General features: G+C 45.8%; 1 protein-coding gene across 1 annotated transcript; it reads left to right on the top strand.

The window, feature by feature from the left end:
* Positions 1–698: 698 nt before the first annotated feature.
* LOC310800021 (alpha-N-acetylgalactosaminide alpha-2,6-sialyltransferase 2-like) lies at positions 699–18,957 on the top strand (the record flags this gene model as incomplete). Its single annotated transcript, XM_083662618.1, has 10 exons — positions 699–799; positions 898–1,059; positions 5,177–5,372; positions 6,618–6,780; positions 9,894–10,056; positions 10,966–11,104; positions 11,561–11,664; positions 12,817–12,900; positions 13,028–13,127; positions 18,784–18,957. 10 exons carry the CDS (start codon positions 699–701, stop codon positions 18,955–18,957), a joined length of 1,386 nt encoding a protein of 461 aa, XP_083518744.1.
* Positions 18,958–26,656: the final 7,699 nt, after the last annotated feature.

The raw sequence follows: 26,656 nt of genomic DNA, 5'->3' as shown, positions 1-26,656 counted from the left end.
AAGTGACCGGATGGTCGGATTTCGACCACGGGGGCCCAGTCCGTGGTCGAGGTGAGAGCGTCTGTGATGGTGGGTCACAAGCTGCCAGGCTGTCGCCAGTTGACAGCCCGTTGGAGGCTCGTGTTGTGATGGCCGGATGGCCAGGCCTCGGCCACGGGGGCCCAGCCCGTGACCGAGCCGAGACGGACCGTGATGATGGGCCACCTGTGGCTGCCAGGACCGCCTGGTCCCCGAGCACGGCCCCGCCGCAGATGGACTCCGGATGCTGAGATGCTGTTGTGGAGGCTCGTGTTGTGACTGTGACGGTCAGGTGGCCAGGCCGCGGCCACGACGAGACGGACCGCGATGGCGGGCCATCCGGGGCCGCCAGGACCGCCCGGTCCCCGAGCACGGCCCCGCCGCAGATGGACTCCGCATGCTGAAATGGCGCTGATGCTGCCGCTGTTGTGGAGGCTCGTGTTGTGATTGAGATGGCCGGATGGTCAGGCCGCGGCCACGGGGACCCAGCCCGTGGCCGTGCTGAGACGGTCTGCGACGGTAGGCCATCCGGGGCCGCCAGGACCGCCTGGTCCCTTGGCACAGCCCCGCCGCAGATGGACTCCGGGTGTCGAAATGGCGCTGGGACTGCCGCTGCTGTGGCCATACTGTCACCAGCCGATGGATCGATGGATACTTCAGCCAGGTGGATGGCCGGATGAATGGCCGACGAGCGCAGGGGCCTAGCCTGCGCCCGTGTTGAAATGGCCGGGAGCACTGCCGAAGGCCGCGGGGGTCCGGCCCGCGCCGCGGATGCTAGATGGTAAGGCGAGGGCCCGGTAGGCCTGTCTAGCGGCCTAGCTAGCAGCCTACCTGGCGGCGAATGGTTGTTGTTGTCCCCCGGTGGCTCCCGGGTGGCAGCTGGGCTCGTCAGCGGCTTGTTAGCGTTAGCATTAGCAGCCCCGGGCGGTGGCTCTCCCCGGTGCTCGCTCAGATGCGGACGCTCGCATGGATCGACCTCCCTGGACTGCCACGGGTGAGAAGACACGGCTGGATGACCGATGGGTCCTCCGTGGGGCTCCGGTAGGAGGTAGGGTGAAAGAGATTACCTCCGGTTGGTTCGATTCCACTTACCCGCCTGAAGACCGGTGGGGGTAGGTGAAGCCATGCTAAAACGTTAGCTACTGACTGTTGTGGGAGCCAGGCTAATTGCTGGAATGCCGCGTTAGCATTAGCATGCACAGTTTGTGTGTGTGAAGCTGCCTCTGGCGTGCCTCCGGTGTGCGGTGCGGGGCCTGGGCACGGATGGATGTCGCCCGAGATCAGCAGGCAGATGGTGATAATATTCCTGCGGACGTCAGTTTCCTTTACGATGAGAGGCCGCCATCTACGCCGTAGCAGTGAATCGTGAGTAGCCGCAAGTCCATGGCCGAAATGTTTGTTTGTTTGGACGTTGCTGTCGGGGATATAAAACGTTGGGAGATTTTCCATGGTTTCCCCCACTAACCTCCGATCCAGTATTACTGGTCGTAGATTCTTAATCGCAGTTGCGAACAGGGAAATCGTGCAGAAAACACTCAAAAGGCTAAAAAACAAACTTGTCCGACGCCGCGGCACAGGCTGCTGCAGCCGCCGCCGCCATGTTAGAAGAGGAGGAGTCATGACGGATGACAGCAGCTCAGTGTGATGTTTGTCTCTGCTGGTGTCTCCTCAGTAGAGCAGCTCAGTGTGATGTTTGTCTCTGCTGGTGTCTCCTCAGTAGTGCAGCCCAGCGTGAGGAAAAGCTTGTTAAAACCTTAATAGTAGCTATCAAAGGCTATTGATTATCTTTCCCGCCCTGTTTGGGTGACAAAGTGAGCATTAGCTGGAGCCATGGAGAGCTTCTGAGACATGTTTCCTCAGGGGCCCGCCCCGTCCCCAGGGGCCCATGTTGAGAGATCACATGCACACACACACACACACACACACACACACACACACACACACACACACACGCACACGCACGCACACACACACACACGTTCTCTCTCTCCCTCTTTCAAAGCTAACACACTGCTCTCCTTTCACCCTCCTGCCACTAGATAATCCATTTTACAGCCAGGGATCAAACACAGAGCCCTCTGGCTGTGTGCTGCTCTGACTACTGTAACGTGCACACACACACGCACACACACACGCACACACACACGCACGCACGCACACACACACACACACGCACGCACACACACATGCCCGCACACGTACGCACGTGCACATACACAGAGCGTTAAGTCCTCATCAGAGATGGGAAGTATCGAAGTACAAATACCTTGTTACTGTACTAATTAAGATTTTCAGGTATCTCTACTTTAAAAAAATATCCTGCTCTGGCTAGCCGGACATGGTCCAGACTTCATGTTTAGAAGAGGCTTCTGTCTGTCTTCTAACACCACAGGACGGATTGGGCTGAACATTTGCATGGAGGTGGGTTATGATCTGGGGAAGGTCATGAGATGGTTGGAAAGTCCTGGAATCACCTGGAAAGTCCTGGAAAATCCTAGAAAAGACCTGGAAAACACCTCACGCCCACACAGCCCAGTTTGGATTGGGCTGGAATTTTGCATGGCGGGGGGTAGTGATCTGGGGAAGGTCATGGGCGTGTCATCAAGTCCTAGAACCACCTGGAAAGACCTGGAAAACACCTTACGCCCACACCCCAGGACGGATTGGGCTGAAATTTTGCATGTCGGGGTGTTATGATCTGGGGAAGGTCATGGGTCTATCACCAAGTCCTGGAACCACCTGGAAAGTCCTGCAAAACACCTGGAATACACTTCACATCCACACCCCAGGTCGGATTGGGCTGAGTATTTGCATGGCGGTGGTTTGTGATCAGGGGACGGTCATAGGCGGTCATACTTCTGGAAACCATCTCTGGACACCACCATCATTTCCGGCCAAGCAAAAGGCACAGTTGTATTGCTTTAATTGTGCCTATAAAAGGGAGTATGTGGGCTCTGTTTGTTTCTCTGTTTCAATTGTCCCACTGATGATGTCACAATGTCTATTACATCATCACTGATGATGTCACAATGTTTATGACATCATCACATCTATGACATCATCAGTGATGTCACTCGAGCACTAGATGGTGTCAGTTTTACCCTACTGCCAGTTGCTGCATTAAAGAAGCTCAACTTGGAACACGTTGGTCAGTGTAGTAATTCGGGATGGAGTTTACCTGCCTGTCAATTCCTGCAAGGCTTGTGAAGAGGACAGGACATATGGCGTTTAAACTTTTCAGGAGAATTTTCCCTGTCCTGTTGGCGGTCTCGGTCTGCATCATGCTTTACATGCTGTCATGGGAATATATATCACAAAGGATCAAGTAAGTTGTTGAAAGATTCAGTGTTCATTTGTGGTGGGGTCTTATGGAGACAAACAACTTGATAGAGGCAAAGACAGCATGGAGGGTGGGTGACATGTAAGTTAGGGATGTTGGGTATCAGACACTTCTGCCAATGTACTTAATGAAGGCACTGTAGCTGCCCACTGCTTTTAAGTAGCTAGGATCAGTCAAATACAGATACAACAATCAAGTGCAACTTAACATAAGTTAATACTCATGGCACTTTTATCTTATCCTAACTTCTAAATGTATAGGTATCAAACCTCTGCTCATGCTCAATTTTCCAAAAATGTATCCAGGGGGTGATGGAAGTAACATAATAATACATAAATCAACTGGGAGACAAAGGAGCCAAAGGATGGATTTACAAATAATTAAATTTAAAACAACTGAACGTGTCCTACGTTTTCACAAACACATATCTAAATGACAAAATGTAGACACTTTAGTCTTTAGTGTATATAGCCTACCTCTATTCTATTTGATTGTTTTTGTTTATCGTCTATTCCTATGCTTCGTATAACGTCTCTATGTTTATATTCTTCCCTATCTGAGTGTGAGGAACTGCATGACTCAATTTCCCCTCGGCGATCAATAAAGTGATTATGGTTATTCTGATTCTGAAATATAAACATAAATATACATAATTGTCAGAGATAGAGCGATAACCAGCCAGACTGTAAATTTCATGTAAATTCAATGTAAACTCATATTTAACTCTGACTGCAAATTCATGTAAATTCATTGCCTATTTAACGCCTGGTCGTCAAAAATATATCCCCCCCCCCACTTTTTATTCTTGTTTTTTTTTGCTTGGAAGTAGCTGTGAAATATAACCTCTGCTATTACTGTAGGTCGTCGCGTGAGGACCCTGTCGGGGGATATTGTCCAATAATGACTTGCTGTATCCCTTACTTAACCAAATTAGTTAGAATTTTGTTGTTCAAGTGGCAGGTGCCATGGCTGCATTACAGGTTTTGCTGTGCCATCAGTAAATAAAACACATCACACATCATCACAACACTACATCAACAAAAACATGCCATAATAAATGGCTGACACATTTCTTGATTAAATGTGTTGTTACAACAGGGATGGTTTTTAATTGGTTTTCTTAATTTCAAGGGAGATGGCATCCCATCGCATCTCTCCTCAAATCCACTACAGAGTGTTGTACAGGGTTTCCAACCACGGGGTCTTGAAGTAGTATTAAAGTATTAAAAGTTGATAAATCCATTTAGGGAAAGTTAAGGCCCTTAACTTAGTATTAAATGTTGTAGCTATTGTGCTGATTGTGTTAAATGAGCATATGATATCACTCATATCAATCGCAGCCCCCTGAATTTAATCAAAATCGTATCGTGGCAGACTTTGTGATATCAGCAAATATCGTATCGTTATCCAAAGAATCGATATAATATCGGATCGTGATGAAACTTGTGATCTACACCCCTATCGCTGAAGTGACGAAAGTGGCGTTGAGGTCTTAAAATATATTGAAAAAGTCTTAAAAAAAAGGTCTTAAAAGGAATTGAATTTAACTTCAGGATTCCTGCATATGCCCTGTTGTAATACTGTGTCGAAAAGCATTTCTAGAGGGAAATGGGTAGTTAAAAAAGGTAAGGTGAAAAGACAGATTGATATACAGCTGAACACTGGAAACTGACAATTTTCTGGTGAATCAATAGCCAATGCTGGTATGAATATTTTCTTTGAGCACATTGAGTCAATCAGTCCCCTACAGACATGTACAGTTGCTTAGAATAAGCACTAATATTTGACTAATATTTTGCATCTATCTATCCAATTCAGATGGACTCTTATCTCAGGGGAAACCGAACACAGAGAGAGTTCAGATGAAAACGACAACTACACCCCGGCTCCACCTGGAGCTGCAGGTTCCCTCCAGGAGACTCCCATGCCTCTCCTCTTCAGAAAGGACTTTAAGAAGCTGCCTCAGTGGGATTTTGATGATGTGTATAACCTGGATACCCAACCCAGACACACAGTAAGCAGACTATAGCAAGACCCTTGCAGCATTAAAACATGGGAATGGGTAGCCTCAGAATTTGACTACTCATTTGTTTCTCCCAATCATAGTCTCACACAAGGACCCTGTATTTTCCACTGTGGGCTGCATTCGCAAAGGCCCTACTTTTTCCATACATGGAGCAATCACAATAAAACAGTACTTGCCTTAAACACAAGCTCAAAAAACACAACCCTCACCCTCTGCCTCTATAACCCTCACCCTCTGTAACCCTCTGCCTCTGTAACCCTCACCTCTGCCTCTGTAACCCTCTGCCTCTGTAACCCTCTGCCTCTCTAACCCTCACCTCTGCCTCTATAACCCTCACCCTCACCCTCTGCCTCTGTAACCCTCACCCTCTGCCTCTGTAACCCTCACCTCTGCCTCTGTAACCCTCTGTAACCCTCTGCCTCTGTAACCCTCACCCTCTGCCTCTGTAACCCTCTGCCTCTGTAACCCTCACCTCTGCCTCTGTAACCCTCACCTCTGCCTCTGTAACCCTCACCCTCTGCCTCTGTAACCCTCACCCTCTGCCTCTGTAACCCTCACCCTCTGCCTCTGTAACCCTCACCTCTGCCTCTGTAACCCTCACCTCTGCCTCTGTAACCCTCACCCTCTGTAACCCTCACCCTCAGTAACCCTCACCCTCTGCCTCTGTAACCCTCTGCCTCTGTAACCCTCACCCTCTGTAACCCTCACCTCTGCCTCTGTAACCCTCACCCTTTCCTCTGTAACCCCCACACTCTGTAACCCTCACCTCTGCCTCTGTAACCCTCACCCTCTGCCTTTGTAACCATCTGCCTCTGTAACCCTCACCTCTGCCTCTGTAATCCTCACCCTCTGTAACCCTCTGCATCTGTAATCCTCACCCTCTGTAACCCTCACCTCTGCATCTGCAACCTTCACCCTCTGTAACCCTCACCCTCTGGAACCCTCACCTCTGCCTCTGTAACCCTCTGCATCTGTAATCCTCACCCTCTGTAACCCTCACCTCTGCATCTGTAACCCTCACCCTCTGGAACCCTCACCCTCTGCCTCTTCCTTCAATCAGTCAGTGAAACAAACTACATTTATGTGACAATTGACCCATCCTCTCTTTCTCCACTGCATTGAGCTCTCTCAACCAATCAGTAGGTTTAACCAAATGAGTATGATGACTAACACAATTTCTAATTTCAGTGTTTGCCTGTTAGATTCATGTAGTATTTTCTTTGCCACTGTCAGACCTGTCCCCAGCCTCTGCAGAAGAGCCAGGATCCCAGCTTTAAGCAGGCTTTCATTCCCAACATGCGTCTGTTCATGCACAAAGATGATCTCAACATGGGCGAGTGGAACAGACTTTCCCATTTCAACAACCCCTTTGGTTTCATGGAGTTCAGCCACGACGGTACGGGCACGTGTGTGTGTGTGTGTGTGTGTGTGTGTGTGTGTGTGTGTGTGTGTGTGTGTGTGTGTGTGTTTGTGTGTGTGTGTGTGTGTGTGTGTGTGTGTGTGTGTTGTGTGTGTCTGCAAATTGAAGTATTGCGTAGTAGTTAATGTGATACTAAGCCCCCCACAATCAGTGGTCTCTGCTCTGATGTTTGTCATTTAATTTTTGGGAAAATGCACATTTTGATTAGCCTGGATTCAGACTTTAGAATCAGCCACTGCACATCAGGGGCGTAGCTATGGCTGGGCCTGGCTGGGCCTAGGCCCACCTAGTTCTTGCCTAGGCCCATCCAATCAGGAGACTTTAAACCTCTTAAACAGCATCTCAAATTAATCTTCAGATTCTCAGCTTTCAGATGATGTGTACCAGTTCTGTGGCATATACTTTTGATCTACTATCTCACCCCTGACCCCTCCCCCCAATAAAAAAAAGTGTCTGGTAGGGTGAGGCTTACATTTTCATCATGTAAACCAGGGGCGTCGCTAGCCCTGGGCTTCCGGGTCTAGAGCCCCGGATGTTTTTTTCCTAGCCCCGGAGTTTTTATATATATATATATATATATTTTTTTTTTTTCAATAAACAAAGTCTGGCATTAATAATCAGTACATTATACAAAAAAATCAGACTAAACATTTACAAAATTGGAACAGACAATCAAATAAACAACAAAATAAAATAAATAAAGCAAAATCATTGTCAGAGTTCTAAACAGTTTTCTAAAAAAAAAAAACAGAAAATATCAGTAGGCTATGCAGGACCAAATTATCAGTTACTATTGTCATAGTGTGTCATTACATAATGTTTCTGCTTCACTCCTCACCACCTCCTCTCCACACGAGCTCATCATCTCACTATGAAATTATTCAAACAAATGACATGCGCCAACATGCATCACAGTAGCTACAACTATGAAATTATCTTATGTTATTTAGTTGTTTAGTTGTGAAGATATTTTCTGAGATAAATGGGCCTTGATGCTCAAGGCCCATTTATCTCAGAAAATATCTTCACACAGAATATTATTAACCATACAACCTACAACCTACAACGCTAGCATCAGCATGAAGCCACAGCCATCCACTCCAATGTCTATAGAAGCTAACGTTAGCATGACACAATAACAATGCCTTCACTTCACAGTTACATTAAACAAAACCACACATCACTGCTTCATTAAACCATTACAACAAACAATACCTTGTTCCCAATTCCAGCTAGGCGCTTTTGATTAGATAGAACCGTAGGTTGAAGAGCGACATGTGTTTTGCGACCGGCCGGTGAGCACACCTTACGTCAAGTAGCGTAGATATAACATCACTACGTCCGCTCTAAGTTTCAAAATAAAAGTACCATATGATACAAAAACGGCACCATCAGAATTTAGGATTACAGGAAGCGTGTACCTTAATAAAATACCTTCACAGGAGTTACTGGGGGGGTTCGTACCATTGAGATATAATATTTAATAAAATAAAATATGTAAATTTGCTAAGTGGACTCCCGCCAGAACCCTATCAAGGCCCTCCTGTGGTCCCTGGACCTCACTTTGAGACCCACTAATCTTGTTCTTGTGTATTCATCTCAAATGACTCACAACATGGGTATTTACGGATTGGAAAAACCAAAAAATTTTGAGTGGCACCCCAGGTACCCCCCCTCCCCGTCGGGGTACCTGGCTAAAGCCCCCAATGTCTTCAGGACCTACAAACGCCCCTGATGTAAACACGTGCATTTGACTATCAAAGAGGCAATTTACACCTGGCATTAACATGCGTTTTCTATCCTCAGATTGCAATCAGATTGTATTTGATCACTTCAGCCTGATTTCATTTACACCTGGCACTAACATGCGTTTTGGGTGAACCGATTGCTCTCCAGCTCGAACGTCATCACGCGCGCGCCCCCTGAACGTGTGCATGCATGTTTGCATGCATGCACAGGGAAATAGAGGTTATTGTTAAGCTCAAATGCATGCACAGTGAACGTCCCTCCCCTTCACCTGGACAAAACGATGGCCGATCACCCAGCACTGCATCTATTTCTTTATCAAAAGGACACGTTACCCTACCCCTGCCACTTTTCTTGTTCTTGTCCTTGGCCTGTCTGTAAGCCAGTTTCAGGTGTTAAATGTTTCCCTGACATTGTAGCCAGGTCCTGTTGTGGCCATTCTCTGCCAGTTTCTTAGCCACTACTTCATAAATGGGTCGGTCGCGATATGCACTGCCAAGTTTAGCTTGTATACTTTCGTCAGACCAAATTGAAAGCAGGCACTTGTCTCCTTGTGACTCCATCCACGAGTGTCAATATCATCCATAGCGTTAGTTCTCCTTCCTTGCTGTTTTTTTTTTAAATATTTTTTTCCCGATTTTTTTATCCCATTTTTATCCCCCATTAGTGCTAACGTAATTTCTTTATCCTGGTTGCTACTCCACCCTCTGCCGATCTGGGGAGAGCCGAAACTGGCTCCATGCTTCCTCCGAGACATGGGCAGTTAGCCAGCCGCTTCTTTTCACCTGACAGAGGAAGCTTCACCGGTAGGACATAGCACGTGGGAGGTTCACGCTATTCCAACCAGTTCCCCTCCCTCTGAACAGGCGCCCTTAACGACCAGAGGAGGAACCACATTAGCAACCAGGATATTGCATGTTTTTGGTGAAGGGGGTTCCTATATGAAGGAAACCCCCGGGAGGCACGGGGAGAACATGCAAACTCCACACAGAAAGGCCCTTTTGACGACCCCACCCGGGCGGTGGGCACTCGAGGACATGCGGACGGGCACGCATTCCTTCAGCGGTCACATCGTCCCAGGTGGGAATCGAACCCACGACCTTCGAGCTGTGAGGCGTACCTCCCTTCCTTCCTGTTAACGTTAGCGCGTAACGCTAGCTCTGGATGTGTTCTTTCTTTGTGCTAACTAGATAAACACTCGCGCGCGAGGACGTATTTCCCCCACCTAAATCTGTGGTGAAGCCTGACACCTAATGGTGAAAAGCAGGGTACTGCTGGTCAGTTGAGTTACTTTTGAAGCACAGACTATGTATTTATCTGTAATGTTTTGCTTGGCTTTGCAGAAGTGAAGGCAGCTGTGGATTTGATCCCAAAGCCGAAGGAGCCACTGCTCCTCCCCAGAGGCGATGGTGACGGCTGTGTGCGCTGTGCTGTGGTGGCCAACTCTGGGATCATGACCGGCTCTGGCATGGGGAAGGAGATAAACGCACACGATTATGTGTTTCGGTAAGACGGGCACAGAATACTATATAAATGCTCTAAAAGGACTGATCAATACTACTACTATACTGTAGCAGTAAAGCAACAGATACTTGTTTTTAAGTGGTGCAGCCGCTTCTATACGTGACTTTGTGTGTTTGTGGCGAGATGTGTGTGGGGACAGTTGTGTGCAGCGGGATGTTGTGTGCACCGAGATTCAGTGTTGTGCATGAACAGAAGAATATTGCAGAATAGTTTTGGGGTATCACAACACTAGAGCCAGGGTGTCAAACCTCAACCTTCACAGATTCAGAACCATGATGGGCAAGGACTCTCTATCTGGTGCAATAGAGTGGAACAAACTGCCTCTTGAAACCGAGAAAGTGCAGAACCCACAGGTTTTTAAGAAAATGATCAAACAGGTTCTATTTGATAAAATCCCCAAATAAGGATAGGGCGTTTTAAGTTACTTCAAAACGTACGTACTTTTAACTTATTTTAACTTACCTTGATTTGGGTATTATAAATAAATTGCACTTGTTCTCTCTCTCTCTCTCTCTCTCTCTCTCTCTCTCTCTCTCTCTCTCTCTCTCTCTCTCTCTCTCTCTCTCTCTCTCTCTCTCTCTCTCTCTCTCTCTCTCTCTCTCTCTCTCTCTCTCTCTCTCTCCCCAATCGCTCATGGCAGATGAACGCCCACCAAGAGCCAGGTCTGCTCAAGGTCTTTTCCTCGTTTTGCCGTTGCCAAACTCGTTTAAATTGCCACATGACCTTGCAGTAAAATCGCCAGTGCGTGTGAGAATTGTCTCAACTGTTGGGTCTAAAATAAAGAGCCTGGTCTTCTACCTGCTCTATTTGTAAAGCGCCTTGAGATGTTATAATTTGGCACTATATAAATATAAAATGGATTGATTTTGATGCTCTGACTCTCTCCTGCAGGATGAACGGTGCGGCCATAAAGGGCTATGAGGAGGATGTCGGGAACAAAACGTCCGTATACGTTCACACAGCCCACTCCATCACCGCGTCGCCGTACTTTTTCAAACGCTACGGATACAGACACATCCCAGACGATGAGGTACTGAGATTTTTCAGTAGCATAACGAGGGAAGAGTAGATGTCATTTTAAGGATTTTAATGAGATAATTGAACTTTTTCTGAGAAAAACCACCACACAAGTTTTTAATCAAAGTATAGCCTTTATACATCTTTAAAACATGTTTGGAGCGGATCGTTTAAGTTTAATAATCTTTGAATTATATTAATATGACGTGAGGCTAGCTTTGCACAGGAACACCCGGTAGAAATACTTTCTACTTTGATACTTTATTACATGTCATGTCCTGTACTATATAGATAGTTTCAGTTTTTGTTCCAGTTTTTCAAGGGGTCTCTGTACACTTCACAAATATATATATATATATATATATATATATATATATATATATATATATATATATTACTTGTACTTAAGTAATGTGTGTACTTTTTTCAGGTCTGACGGCTAAACCTGTCTCTCCTCTTCCTCTCACAGGGTATAAAGCATGTGATGATTCCTGAGGGGATGAGGGATTTCCAGTGGCTGCAGGGGCTTCTCACAAATCAGAGAGTCCCCAGTGGACAATACAAGAACTACCAGTAAACATTTACCTCTACTCTACACACGCACGCATACATGCACAGTGCACACACACACACACACACACACACCACTGAAGGTGTGTCTGCCCCCCCCCCCCAATTTTTTTAGCCCATTTCTATCCCCCATTAGTGCTAATTTTAATTGATTGATGGTTGCTGCTGCTCCACCCTCTGCCGATCTGGGGAGAGCCGAAACTAGCTCCATGCTTCCTCCGAGACATGGGCAGTTAGCCAGCCGCTTCTTTTCACCTGACAGGGGAAGCTTCACCGGTAGGACATAGCACATGGGAGGATCACGCTATTCCAATGAGTTCCCCTCCCTCCGAACAGGTGCCCCAAACGACCAGAGGAGGCACCACTTCAGCGACCAGGATATTGCATGTTTTGGGGAGGGGTTCCTATATGAAGGAAAGCACCAGGGGGCACGGGGAGAACATGCAACCTCCACACAGAAAGGCCCTTTTGACGACCCCACCCGGGCGGTGGGCACTCGAGGACATGCGGACGGGCACGCACTCCTTCAGCGCTCACAGCGTCCCAGGTGGGAATCGAACCCAGGACCTTCTAGGTGTGAGGCGATAGCGCTACCGTGCCCCTTCACACAGGTGTTTTTAAAGGAGAGGGATGGTAACACGTGTCAGACTGAAAATACTGCCTGTCTGAGATGAAAGAGGGTTGAGAGGCGGGCCATAGCATTGGCCAATCCTGGCGTTTTCCGCCCCCAAATCGAGTGGGTTCCGGGAGAACCAGGCTCTCCGCGCCTCGCGCCACTTACGTCTTTTAAGACGGATGTTAACGTTATTCCTGGAATGCGGGTTTAATGAGCCAGTTACATATCTTTGCATTCTTAGACATTACCCGTTTGTTTTATTTTGTATGTTACATACTTAGTGGCCAAGTTATTAGTTAGTTTATGGGCTTGAAATTCTGCCAGGTTACAGGCACTATAGGCGTCCCATCTTGCCTGCAGAAGTTTGGCCGCTGCTGTTGTCTGCTGAATAGACCGGCCGGTGGAGTGATATTTTAGAGATGAGGCGGTTCTTAAATGAATGATTTAAGAACAGCTAGGTGTGCTGTTATGTCCTTGACCAATCAGATTGCTTGGTCGGAACTACATGTTGTATAATGAGTATTGTCTTTACCTTCCAGGGCGAGGACATATTACGCTGGACGCTTTGACGAGAGCCGCTTCTATGTTCTGCACCCAGACTTTCTCAGATATGTGCGCAACAGGTCAGACTCCTTTCACCTTTAATCCTACGCAAACCTGCCTCATACATGTGTGTCTATTACGCTGTTTAATGTGTGTGTGTGTGTGTGTGTGTGTGTGTGTGTGTCTGTGTGCTTTCATTGCTCACAGGTTCTTGAAGTCTTCATTCCTCAATACTACGGGCTGGACTATATGCAGACCGAGCAACGGGGCCTTCACTCTCTTCCTGGCTCTACATACCTGTGATGTGGTAAGATAACATTACTCTCTTCCTGGCTCTACATACCTGTAATGTGGTAAGATAACATTACTCTCTTCCTGGCTCTACATACCTGTGATGTGGTAAGATAACATTACTCTCTTCCTGGCTCTACATACCTGTGATGTGGTAAGATAACATTACTCTCTTCCTGGCTCTACATACCTGTGATGTGGTAAGATAACATTACTCTCTTCCTGGCTCTACATACCTGTGATGTGGTAAGATAACATTACTCTCTTCCTGGCTCTACATACCTGTGATGTGGTAAGATAACATTACTCTCTTCCTGGCTCTACATACCTGTGATGTGGTAAGATAACATTACTCTCTTCCTGGCTCTACATACCTGTGATGTGGTAAGATAACATTACTCTCTTCCTGGCTCTACATACCTGTGATGTGGTAAGATAACATTACTCTCTTCCTGGCTCTACATACCTGTGATGTGGTAAGATAACATTACTCTCTTCCTGGCTCTACATACCTGTGATGTGGTAAGATAACATTACTCTCTTCCTGGCTCTACATACCTGTGATGTGGTAAGATAACATTACTCTCTTCCTGGCTCTACATACCTGTGATGTGGTAAGATAACATTACTCTCTTCCTGGCTCTACATACCTGTGATGTGGTAAGATAACATTACTCTCTTCCTGGCTCTACATACCTGTGATGTGGTAAGATAACATTACTCTCTTCCTGGCTCTACATACCTGTGATGTGGTAAGATAACATTACTCTCTTCCTGGCTCTACATACCTGTGATGTGGTAAGATAACATCACTCTCTTCCTGCCTCTACATACCTGTGATGTGGTAAGATAACATCACTCTCTTCCTGGCTCTACATACCTGTGATGTGGTAAGATAACATTACTCTCTTCCTGGCTCTACATACATGTGATGTGGTAAGATAACATTACTCTCTTCCTGGCTCTACATACATGTGATGTGGTAAGATAACATTACTCTCTTCCTGGCTCTACATACCTGTGATGTGGTAAGATAACATTACTCTCTTCCTGGCTCTACATACCTGTGATGTGGTAAGATAACATTACTCTCTTCCTGGCTCTACATACCTCTGATGTGGTAAGATAACATTACTCTCTTCCTGGCTCTACATACCTGTGATGTGGTAAGATAACATTACTCTCTTCCTGGCTCTACATACCTGTGATGTGGTAAGATAACATTACTCTCTTCCTGGCTCTACATACCTGTGATGTGGTAAGATAACATTACTCTCTTCCTGGCTCTACAGACCTGTGATGTGGTAAGATAACATTACTCTCTTCCTGGCTCTACATACCTGTGATGTGGTAAGATAACATTACTCTCTTCCTGGCTCTACATACATGTGATGTGGTAAGATAACATTACTCTCTTCCTGGCTCTACATACCTGTGATGTGGTAAGATAACATTACTCTCTTCCTGGCTCTACATACCTGTGATGTGGTAAGATAACATTACTCTCTTCCTGGCTCTACATACCTGTGATGTGGTAAGATAACATTACTCTCTTCCTGGCTCTACATACCTGTGATGTGGTAAGATAACATTACTCTCTTCCTGGCTCTACATACCTGTGATGTGGTAAGATAACATTACTCTCTTCCTGGCTCTACATACCTGTGATGTGGTAAGATAACATTACTCTCTTCCTGGCTCTACATACCTGTGATGTGGTAAGATAACATTACTCTCTTCCTGGCTCTACATACCTGTAATGTGGTAAGATAACATTACTCTCTTCCTGGCTCTACATACCTGTGATGTGGTAAGATAACATTACTCTCTTCCTGGCTCTACATACCTGTGATGTGGTAAGATAACATTACTCTCTTCCTGGCTCTACATACCTCTGATGTGGTAAGATAACATTACTCTCTTCCTGGCTCTACATACATGTGATGTGGTAAGATAACATTACTCTCTTCCTGGCTCTACATACCTGTGATGTGGTAAGATAACATTACTCTCTTCCTGGCTCTACATACATGTGATGTGGTAAGATAACATTACTCTCTTCCTGGCTCTGTATACCTCTGATGTGGTAAGATAACATTACTCTCTTCCTGGCTCTACATACCTGTGATGTGGTAAGATAACATCACTCTCTTCCTGGCTCTACATACCTGTGATGTGGTAAGATAACATTACTCTCTTCCTGGCTCTACATACCTGTGATGTGGTAAGATAACATTACTCTCTTCCTGACTCTACATACATGTGATGTGGTAAGATAACATTACTCTCTTCCTGACTCTACATACATGTGATGTGGTAAGATAACATTACTCTCTTCCTGGCTCTACATACCTGTGATGTGGTAAGATAACATTACTCTCTTCCTGGCTCTACATACCTGTGATGTGGTAAGATAACATTACTCTCTTCCTGGCTCTACATACCTGTGATGTGGTAAGATAACATTACTCTCTTCCTGGTTCTACATACCTGTGATGTGGTAAGATAACATCACTCTCTTCCTGGCTCTACATACCTGTGATGTGGTAAGATAACATTACTCTCTTCCTGGCTCTACATACCTGTGATGTGGTAAGATAACATTACTCTCTTCCTGGCTCTGTATACCTCTGATGTGGTAAGATAACATTACTCTCTTCCTGGCTCTACATACCTGTGATGTGGTAAGATAACATTACTCTCTTCCTGGCTCTACATACCTGTAATGTGGTAAGATAACATTACTCTCTTCCTGGCTCTACATACCTGTGATGTGGTAAGATAACATTACTCTCTTCCTGGCTCTACATACCTGTAATGTGGTAAGATAACATTACTCTCTTCCTGGCTCTACATACCTGTGATGTGGTAAGATAACATTACTCTCTTCCTGGCTCTACATACCTGTGATGTGGTAAGATAACATTACTCTCTTCCTGGCTCTACATACCTGTGATGTGGTAAGATAACATTACTCTCTTCCTGGCTCTACATACCTGTGATGTGGTAAGATAACATTACTCTCTTCCTGGCTCTGCATACCTCTGATGTGGTAAGATAACATTACTCTCTTCCTGGCTCTACATACCTGTGATGTGGTAAGATAACATTACTCTCTTCCTGGCTCTACATACCTGTGATGTGGTAAGATAACATTACTCTCTTCCTGGCTCTACATACCTGTGATGTGGTAAGATAACATTACTCTCTTCCTGGCTCTACATACCTGTGATGTGGTAAGATAACATTACTCTCTTCCTGGCTCTACATACCTGTGATGTGGTAAGATAACATTACTCTCTTCCTGGCTCTACATACCTGTGATGTGGTAAGATAACATTACTCTCTTCCTGGCTCTACATACCTGTGATGTGGTAAGATAACATTACTCTCTTCCTGGCTCTACATACCTGTGATGTGGTAAGATAACATTACTCTCTTCCTGGCTCTACATACCTGTGATGTGGTAAGATAACATTACTCTCTTCCTGGCTCTACATACCTGTGATGTGGTAAGATAACATTACTCTCTTCCTGGCACCTGGCGTTTAGCGCTCTCGGCGGCTAGTGTTTTTGGGCGGAGCGCTCTGGGCACCTCAAGCAGGAAATATTTCAACTTTTGGAGAAAAGCGTCAATGTCACTTTTTTCAACTGACCAAGCAAATCGAGGAAGAGTCGGGACTAAAAAGATCAACAAAGCGGGGGAGGAGAGGCTCGCGGGGAGAATTATTCATTGTATCATCTTGTTGGGTTGATGTTAGCTTGCTATTTACCTTGTATGCTAGCTAGCTAACGTTAGCTAGCTAGCTAGCTTAGCTTTCGGTCAGGACGGCCAAATCACTGCCGATCTTTCGGAAAAGACTAAAGACACACCTTTTCACGCTCCATCTGGGCCCTTCTTGAACTAGCTTATTTCTCTCTTTAAAAAAAAAAACTACTAACCTAAACTAAACTTGTACCACTGTTCCTTCAAAAGTTGTAGTTGTTATAGAGTCTATAACAACTACAACAGTGTGTTGCATAGTTGATTGCTCTATTGCTGACAAAAATGTGATATTGTAAGTCGCTTTGGATAAAAGCGTCTGCCAAATGACGTAATGTAATGTAATGTTAGCTACTAACTACAGAGTCAGCTTTGTGTGTTTCTGTGCATGTCGGAAGCGCTCTGCAGGGCCGGATCTACCATATGGGCAACCTGGGCAGGTGCCCAGAGGCCCTCAGTATGAAGGGGCCCTCCAATTTATTTAATTTTTTTGGTCGGGCTCATGTCATATATATATTGAACATATCCTGTACAATGTGTGTATATATATATATATATATATATATATATATATATATATATATATATATATATGAGATGCGCGGATGAGTTTTTATGCCATCCTAATCTGCGTGTATGCATGAACCGTCCGGGGTTCCTCTGCCTTTCCGAAGCCCTGCCACTCCGAACGTTAACTTCCATTATTCGGACTGGCGGTCGTTCACCTTAGAAGCCGCAATGCTGACCTTAGGTTTAGGCGTGGGGGTGGGAGAGGTTAGGTTTTGGGTTAGGGTCTGGGGGAGGTTAGGTTTAGGCATGGGGGGAGGTTAGGTTTGGCGTGGGGGCTGGGAGAGGTTAGTGAAAAACGGGGAATATAGACCCCCTTTCTGAGTGCCGATATTTCGGAGTGGCAGAGCGTCGGAGTGGCAGCATGTAACCGAACCGTCCGCCCTCCATAAATCCGCGCAAATTATTTCATACTATTTATAGGTCCGCGCCCGCCATGCACCCGACGGTATAAACGCTATAAAACGCTATAAAAGGAGCGAACTTACGGTTTCTGCTGCCGTTGTCCAAGACTCCAAATAAACGTCCATGATGTATTATGTCCAGTCCACCACTTGCCCTCATGTAGTTTACTCGGCTAACGCTATAGCTTTAAGTTTAGTTTACTTGATTGCCTCATTGTATGGGAAAATACACGTCTTCAGCGGAGATTCCTTTTTGAGAGTGACATCATTGACCATATATGGACGAGTGGAGCCTAGCACATGGCTGTATTGTTTGGTTTACGGCCGTGGGTCCTTTGGGGGACCTACAATAGGCGACTAAGAATGTGCCTGACGAAAAATGTAGCTTAAAATACGTTCATAGACTAGAGAACATAATTATTATTATTGTTCCTCATTAATGATACATCGTTTCAACCGCCCGCAACCCATCCGCTATTAATCAGAATGTTTCTTTTTATGATCCGGCCCGCCCCCGGGGCGGGATATCCGCGGTCAGCGCGGTTATAACTGTGGCCCACGCATCACTAATATATATATGATAAAAATGTGTTTTATATGTTTTATGTTTTATACTGCAATATTTAGGGTTTAGTTGAAGACTATGAGCAGTGGTGGACTGGGACCATCTTTCAGGGGGGCGCATGAGATCCAAAGCGCTTCGCTATGGAAAAAAACAAACACAGTCTATGGACACGGCCCCTATAAAGATGTCAATTAGGCCTCCTAATTTGCCTAATATGGTTACCATGGTGAATGATACAAAAGCATATGAGCAACATAAAACAATATGTGCATTTATTGAATGTATTCATATACTGAATGTCAAAGACTAGATCATTATAATTTAGCAAGTCTATTTTGGTCCGATCTAATCTTGGTCTCTCTCTCTCTCTCAGGTGGATGCATATGGATTCATGACAGAGGACTGGGAGAAATACTCCAACTACTATGTGGAAAGACAAGTTAAAACCAGAGTAATCTTCTACTCCAACCATGACTACATCATGGAAATGAAGGCATGGAAAATGCTGCACAACGCTAAAATCATCAGGCTTTATCAAAGAGGATAATGATAAGATGGCACCTTTTTTTAATCCGAAATTCAGGTGCCACAGCAGCAACTGGCAGAACAGTACCAAGGAAAACAAGTACGTTAATAAAAGAAAAGTGATAATATAAGTGTACATACAGTAATATAATGCTTGGGCAAAACAGCTTGGTGCGCATGTGTAGGAGCAGGGCTGCATGTGCGACCGGGTTAAAGACCCGCCAGCCAGCGTTCACATCACATGGTATCAATTGATTGTTTGCCTGGCCCAACTGACATTGATAAGCAGTGCAACTCCACGCATTGTGCTGAAAATTTTAAAGTATTTTACTTCTAACAGCCGTACCACACTGTAAAGACTGAGCAGCCCTTCACCGCTTATTAACCACATCTGCTCTTTTAAAGAAGAATGACATGTCGAAGGAGAGAGACTTGGGGTGTGTTCGATCTGAAAACGGTGTGCACCGTTTTGCTACGGTTTCCAGGTTGAACGTCATGATTCAACGCACCACCGTTTCTGTTTAAGTAAATGTTTTGCTACGTTACTCAGCATAATATCAAAACTAAAAATAGTCCAGAACCTTACGTTACATTACCCCTCGATAGATCCAGAAGATTTATGTGCCCAGTTGAGAACTGATACCTCCCTCTGGCAATTCAGGTGGGCAGGTTCAATTCTATTGCTGAGGAGGAGAGACTTTGTGTACTGTATGTGAACTGGGTGTTGTGGAAGATTAATTTAATTTTTTGTTTCATTGTTCGTTATACAAGGAACCAAGACTGCCTTTATTTCAGTTAATGCAAAAATAAGAAACCTGAATTATTCTGGTCAGGAGATGACGGTAACTTGTAATGGCTAGTCAGAGAGGAAGTCTTCAGTTTGGTCAGTTTTATTGGGAGAGCCTGGAAACTGCATGGAGAAGTTGTTGACTTGATTATATGATTCTCTCTTGTTTTGTACATGTATGGATGCACTTTTTCTAACTTGCTTGTGTCTGTGTCTTGTAAGCCCATACAGGCTGGACACTCTTTGGTGCCCGACATAAATAAAACATATCTATCTGTCTATCGTAGATTTAGAGGTTTTGATTTGCGAGGTACAATAACTTCTTTGCTGTCTAAAATGGAGTCAGTCAGCCTCAGACTCTGACTTTAGCCTTATCCCAGGCCTTATTTCTCTATTTCTTTTACAAAAGTGCAGCTGCCCCCTACTTCCAACGTCTATGGTGCTGGGCAGACATGGCCTGACCCAAGTCCACTCCCTCCCACTAACACAAGTGATGAAGGACTTGGTGCTCCACCAAAACTGACTTGAAGGACTGTCAGTTTATTGATTTTAATTTCCTAGATTCAGTTCTTCAGTGTTTCAAACCAGGACCAGAGATTAAAATACCATCAGCATACACCACCTGTAGCCAATCCTACTGCTATACTTAGAGAGCTGTGTGTTCGTGTGCTCGGTTCATCGTCTCCAGAGTGCTGAACCTAGAATTGAGCGCGTGCGGCACGCGGGAATTCTGTTTATCTTATTAAAATGACGTGAGGTTCGGGGTGCCCCGGTGGCTCAGCGGGTAGAACGCGCACCATAGAATCCGACCCGTGGTCCTTTGCCACATGTCTCTCTCTCCCCACCTTTTGCTGTCTGCCAATTGTCCTGTCTGTTGTCCTGTCTAGACGCGTCCCCCCCCCCCAAAGAAGAAAAGAAAAACAGACTATGTGAGGTTCAGTTAGTTTTGCACAGAAACAGCTAATATAAATACTTTTTTTTACTTTTATACTTGATTACATTTCAGAGCTTTCAGAGCTTTTTTTACTTTTACTTGAGTAAATACGTTGAATCAGTACTTCCACTTTTACACAAGTAACTGTACGTCTACTTAAGTAAAGAATGTGTGTACTTTTCCCATCTCTGGTCCTCATATAAAGCTCGGTTATGAACCTTTCTTTTCCCCATGGAATCATTTTGGTGTTGTTTTAGTATCATCTCTGTTCAATTTTGGCCGTGGTGATGCATAAAGAATGGCACGCCTAAGTAACCCTGGTCCCGGCAGAAGCCCAAATGAACATCGCACCGATACAGAGAACAAGGAGCACTCTCTCAACATCCTGTAGGTTGTGGCCAATGTAAGTGCAGAGCGAAATACATACTGTAGCTAATGCATTTCACCTCCAGCGGTCTTCAGATGCCGGTGAATGCCCGCAGAAATGCAATGAAGTATAATGGTAGGTGGCGGGGGAGGGGCTTATATGAGGCGAGCTATACATAAGGCATGATAACAACCAAATTAATGGATGTCTGATCAAATATTCATGCGATTATCCCCCAGATTTGGAGCAGGCTACATGGAAATTCAGAAACTCCAAAATGGTGTGTTTGTGTCCTTTTCGCTTGGCTGATCTGCGTTGCAGACCTGCGGAAAGGTCGCGTTTGCTTCCAGCACACACTCCCTGTTCTCCGCTTTGTGTATTACAGTAACCTGCTTTGGAGCACCACATGGGCGGGGCTTACTGTTTGGAGCACCACATGGGCGGGGCTTACTGTTTGGAGCACCACATGGGCGGGGCTTACTGTTTGGAACAACACATGGGCGGGGCTTACTGTTTGGAGCACCACATGGGCGGGGCTTACTGTTTGGAGCACCACATTGGCGGGGCTTAATGTTTGGAACAACACATGGACTGGGCATAGGCCTACTGCTTGTTGTCGGTCACAGAAAAGTACACTCATCTGACTTTCGAATATCTCTCCTGTCTAAACTTTGGAACAGTCGCATTGTCGCATTGCAGAGCAATGGTGTAAATTAAAGGTTAAGCCATCATTGGAGTCATGGTTTTGCAAATGGTCTCGCATTGGTCTTGGTCCCCCCTCTGTCTTGGTCTCACCCCCCTTGGTGTTGGTATCTCCCTGCCTTGGTATTGGCCTCGCCCCCCCCTCGGTCTTGGGGCCGGCGCACTGAATAAGGCCTGGTTTTGAAAAGTGCTAACCGCAAAATGAACGCCAGTTGGGAAGATCGCATTAGGCTGGTATTTAAGGCCGGAAACGCCCATTCTGGCCTATTCTGCGCATTTCGGGGGCCTAAAAACATGACGCTATCTTTCCGAGTCACGGGTAGGCAGGCGCAAAGCGTGTTTTTTTTTTGCGTTTAACGCCAGTTTAGCGCCTAAGGCCAGGGTGAAGATGGAGCCCATTGTGTACCTGGGATCCCGCCTAAGGGGTCCATGGGATACCAACCGGGCGAGCCATCCATCACCCCCAATCTCAGTCACTTATCATTCTTAACCTCGTCAAAGTATGCCAAAAACGGCTAACTAATCCTACTTTGAATCATAAATAACACCTTGTGGTAATCACACCACTGGACCGTCCAAAGCTTGCATTTAGTGTAAATCATATGGCACGAATGCAGCACAAGAGCTCAGAGTGATTTGCATAGCGAATCTGACCCACAACTATAGCTGATAGTGCGTGTCTCTCCTCACTATTACATACAATGAAATGACTTTAAGAAAACATGCTTCCTCATCCATAATGCCTGTGTATCTTGGTGACATGACCTAAATGCTTATATTATTCGTATTGTAACTGTTGCCGGGAAGCAGCGATCTGTGAAGTGTAACAGGCGATCCCACAGTAGCGTGACACTGCAGACCTATTTAGTAGCTTAGTAAGGGGATATTCAATTTATTCATGACGCAAACCACAGGCTTGATGTGTGTGCATGTGGATGCATGCATGCGTGTACGAGTGTGTTTGTGTGTGTGTGTGTGTGCGTGCCTGTGTGTGTGTGCGTGGTGCACGCCGGCGATGGTGAGTGTGGAGTGAACCATGAAATGAAAACACCCTCACTGCATCTCTCAATTAGGACATGGTCTATGCAGAGGGAGCATTCATGAGTGGTTCGCTTTCTTATTTACGCGTACAGTAACACACCGCAGTGCAGACCAAATGGGCTGCTGAAGGGGAAAGCTGGTGCCATCCACTCTGCGTAAGGTTGAAGTTAAGTTAAAAGGGATGAGGTTTAGCCAGCAGAAACTCAGCACATGGGGCTCTATCTTCCGACAGGCGCTATCCCCTAATAGCGATTGCGCACCCGTTTGCGCGTGCCTTAAGGCACGGAAGATAGCACTCCGTGCCTTGCGCCGTCCGCCAGTTGTTCTGCCGAGTTTTGCTCCCCCGCCCAGCATTAAAAAAAAAGCATCCCCACCTCACGGGAGCATACTTGTAATGATGTATACAGAAATGTAAGTGATATAATTGTCTGGTAGACGTGACCTCCATGATTTCTAAGTTAAAACAGCCCCGAATCATGTTGGGGATGCAATTCTAGGCCGGGATGCGGAAAGGTTCACGGCAGGTGTCGCAAGCGCAAATTAGAGCCGTGCCAAAATCATCTGCGCCCCAAAATGCCTGCGCAAACGAGATTTGGGCGGTCTTAACTACCAGAATTATTCACAGGCGTGGCCAGGCAAGGCTGGGCATTATGTCAATCAAAACCAATCAGATTCCCATCTTGCAATGGTTTTTTGCACAAGGCATGCAATATGCTGTAATTCTCTCCATGCGTAATAGGCTGTACGGAGTGTCAGACACTTTCTAATTAGTTACTAGTTACTTTTTTCTAATATTGGTTGTTTGTCAAACCTTAGGTGGGAGTCTGAAATTGTTCCCAGGTATTTGACATTATCAACCTCATGGATATCTTCATTTTTTTTATTTTTACCAGAAAGCTTTCATTTTGGTTTAATTTACGTTTTGAAAAGCAGATTGAAACAGTTGTTTTTTTACATTCAATGTTGAGTGAGACATTTCAAGCCATTGTGATCCCGAGTTTAAGGATTCAGTGAGCTGGACAGCCTTGCAAGATGTTCTAGCTGGCAGATGTATACAGTAGATGACAGTATCATCGGCGTACATTTGACAGCCAACACCAGGACAACTCTCAGGTAGGTCGTTGATATATATGCTGAAGAGCAAAGGTCCTAGCACCCACCGCTGGGGTATCCCCATGCTATTGGCCCGGAGGGTGGACTTTTCTCCATTGACTCGTACACATTGGACTCTTCGCCTGAGGTATGAGTCAAACCATTGTGAGGCATGATCAGAGAATTGGAAGTTGGAGAGCTTGGCTAGGATCACACTGTGGTTAACAGTGTCAAAGGCCTTTTTTAAGTCTAGGAAGACCGCTCCCACAGAGAATGGGATTATAAATTTAAACTGCAACAAAGGTTGTGCAGACTAGTCTGATATGATGATCTAAAGAACATCTAAAAGGCCTACTCAAAGTCCCTCAGAGACGCATGGTCACTGCACTAATCCAGCATCATAAATAAGAGTCCTGGAAACTCCAAGCAGCTTTTCTCCACCATAAACCATCTCCTTAAGCCACAAACACCATCACAAACCAAAACCACAGAGCAACAGTGACAGTTTTATTTACTTTTTGTGGTGGTAAACATCTCCTAGCCAGTAATCTGTTTCTAACGCTAGAATCAGCCAGAGCTGGTAGCATTCCTCCTGCATCTAACATTGCTCGACACAATTGACTATCGTTAATTGACCCAGTCCCACACCTGGTCACTCAAGAGGGTCACGCCACCACGTCATCGCCTACCTCATTGCCCAACCTCACTAACCATTGTCCCCGCCCAGTGCTCCCCCTGTTGGCCATCTAGCAGAACTGTCAACCTCTCCAATGTACACTTTGTCACATACAAACCTACAACACTAATTCCCACTATAATTCTCGCTATCTCATCCAGCCAGCAGTGCTCAACACCATTGACAATCTGGCACCTGCCCTACAAACCTTATCTCTGATCCACCCAGAAATGACTCATCACAAATCCACTTTGTACCATCTGAATGTGTGTTTGTTAAATACCAGATCACTAGCATGCAACTCTCTCTTGATCAATGATTTCATAGCTGATGATCACAATTTAGATGTTATGTTGCTAACAAAAACGTGGTTGGCTCAAGACAAGAGATGTCTGGATGTTGTCCTGATAGAATTGACACCCCCAAACTTTAGCTTTATGGACCATGTCAGCTAAACCGCCCCAGAACATACGGAGAGGTGAAGAACACCCCCAGCCCCCCCCCACCCCCCCACCAGCCAAAGTACCTGCATTCTGACTCTCCAGCCTCGCCATCCTTGCTCCCATCAGGCCCTGCCAGTCATCCCTGGTGGCAGGATTGGCGCTGACTTCCCCCTCATCTCCGAGTGGAGTCCCCAGGCCAGTCCCACAGCACAGCAGCAGCAGCAGAGAAACAGCACCCATCATCTTCAGCATCAGCTCCATCAGTGTTTTGCCTCCTTAAATACCCACTACCACTACCGAAGAAAGAAGAGGAATGTGAGTTGGTTCATTATTGGTTGTGAAACAGCAGGAGTTTGAACGTGTTGTCCACCTTAAGGTGGCCAAGTGACAGCACACCTAGTCTGCCCTGTCCTGACCTACTCTAATCTAATCTGATGTTAGCCTGAATGCAAGCCTGATCTAAAGGTCCAGCTCAGAGGTTTCCAAAGTGGGAGGTGGGCCTGCCCAGGGGGCTCAAAACAATTTCAGGAGAAGCTCAGTCATGCCAAGACATGGGGCCCTATCTTCCCCCATGGCCTTAGGCGCTAAACTGGCATTAAATGCAAAAAACACGCTTTGCGCCTGCCTCGGGAAGATAGCATCATGTTTTTAGGCCCCGAAATGCGCTTTACGCCGAAGAGGCGTGGCGCAGTGCCAGAATAGGCCAGTATGGGCGTTTCGGCCTTAAATACTGGCCTAACGCTATCTTCCCCCCTGGCGTTAATTTAGCGCTTAGTGCTTTTCAAAACCAGGCCTTATTCAGTGCGCCGGGGATATTACGGTGCGTAATTACGCAGCGGAAATGCAGGAGAGATGCAGATTCAGTGCGCCAGCCCCGGGGATGCACCCACATTATTCAATCACTCTCTCTGCGGATCTCACTCCCTCTCTCTCTCTCTCTCTCACTCTTGCGCGTCAGACAGGCACAATTACCGATGAAAAAAAAGTTATACTGTAGTTTTGAGCCCCTGTCATTCAGAGGCTGTTGCATCATCCTACCTGTGCAGTGGGGGAGAAGAAAAGGTAGCGAGAGAAAACGATATCATTCTGCCCAAACTTTCACCAATCTACTCTCATCATGACATCCACGGATAAGCTATATTTTTCTAGCCGATGTGTTTAGAACATTCTTTTCACTTTGATCTTGCTATAGTGTAGCGTATTTACATGCTTGCTGTATTTAAACTGAACTGAGATTTGTTTGAGAAGCATAATAATATGGAATAATATATATGGAGACAGACGGGGATGAAAGAGGGAGGGGGGGGGGGGGGCTCAGAGCGCTTTGGTTGGGCTTTTCTGACCGGATTGGATCGCTCCGTGGAATGCCCACGCCCACTAAATAGCGCTTGGCCTGGCGTTAAATGCTATTTTAAGGCCAGGGGGCAGATAGGGCCCATGGAGTTCCAAATTCTTTGCCCAAATGCTGTATGTCTGGCGTGAGCAATGATGATGATGTGAAACGCTTGCACAGAAGATCTCTCTCCTCGTGTCGATTCTTGCCCTGGAAACACACCCAGTCATCACCATGTCTTGAGATGTCTTAACGTGTCTTAAGACACATTTTTCAAGACATCTTAAGACTACTTGGGGATTGTCTATAAGACGTGTCTACAGACATGCGTCTTAAGATGTCTTGG

This window comes from Poromitra crassiceps (genome assembly GCF_964638095.1).
Source record: "Poromitra crassiceps genome assembly, chromosome: 29".
NCBI lineage: Eukaryota > Metazoa > Chordata > Actinopteri > Beryciformes > Melamphaidae > Poromitra > Poromitra crassiceps.
The sequence above is the reverse complement of the archived record's forward strand: the minus strand, read 5'-3'. Positions and strand labels throughout refer to the sequence as shown.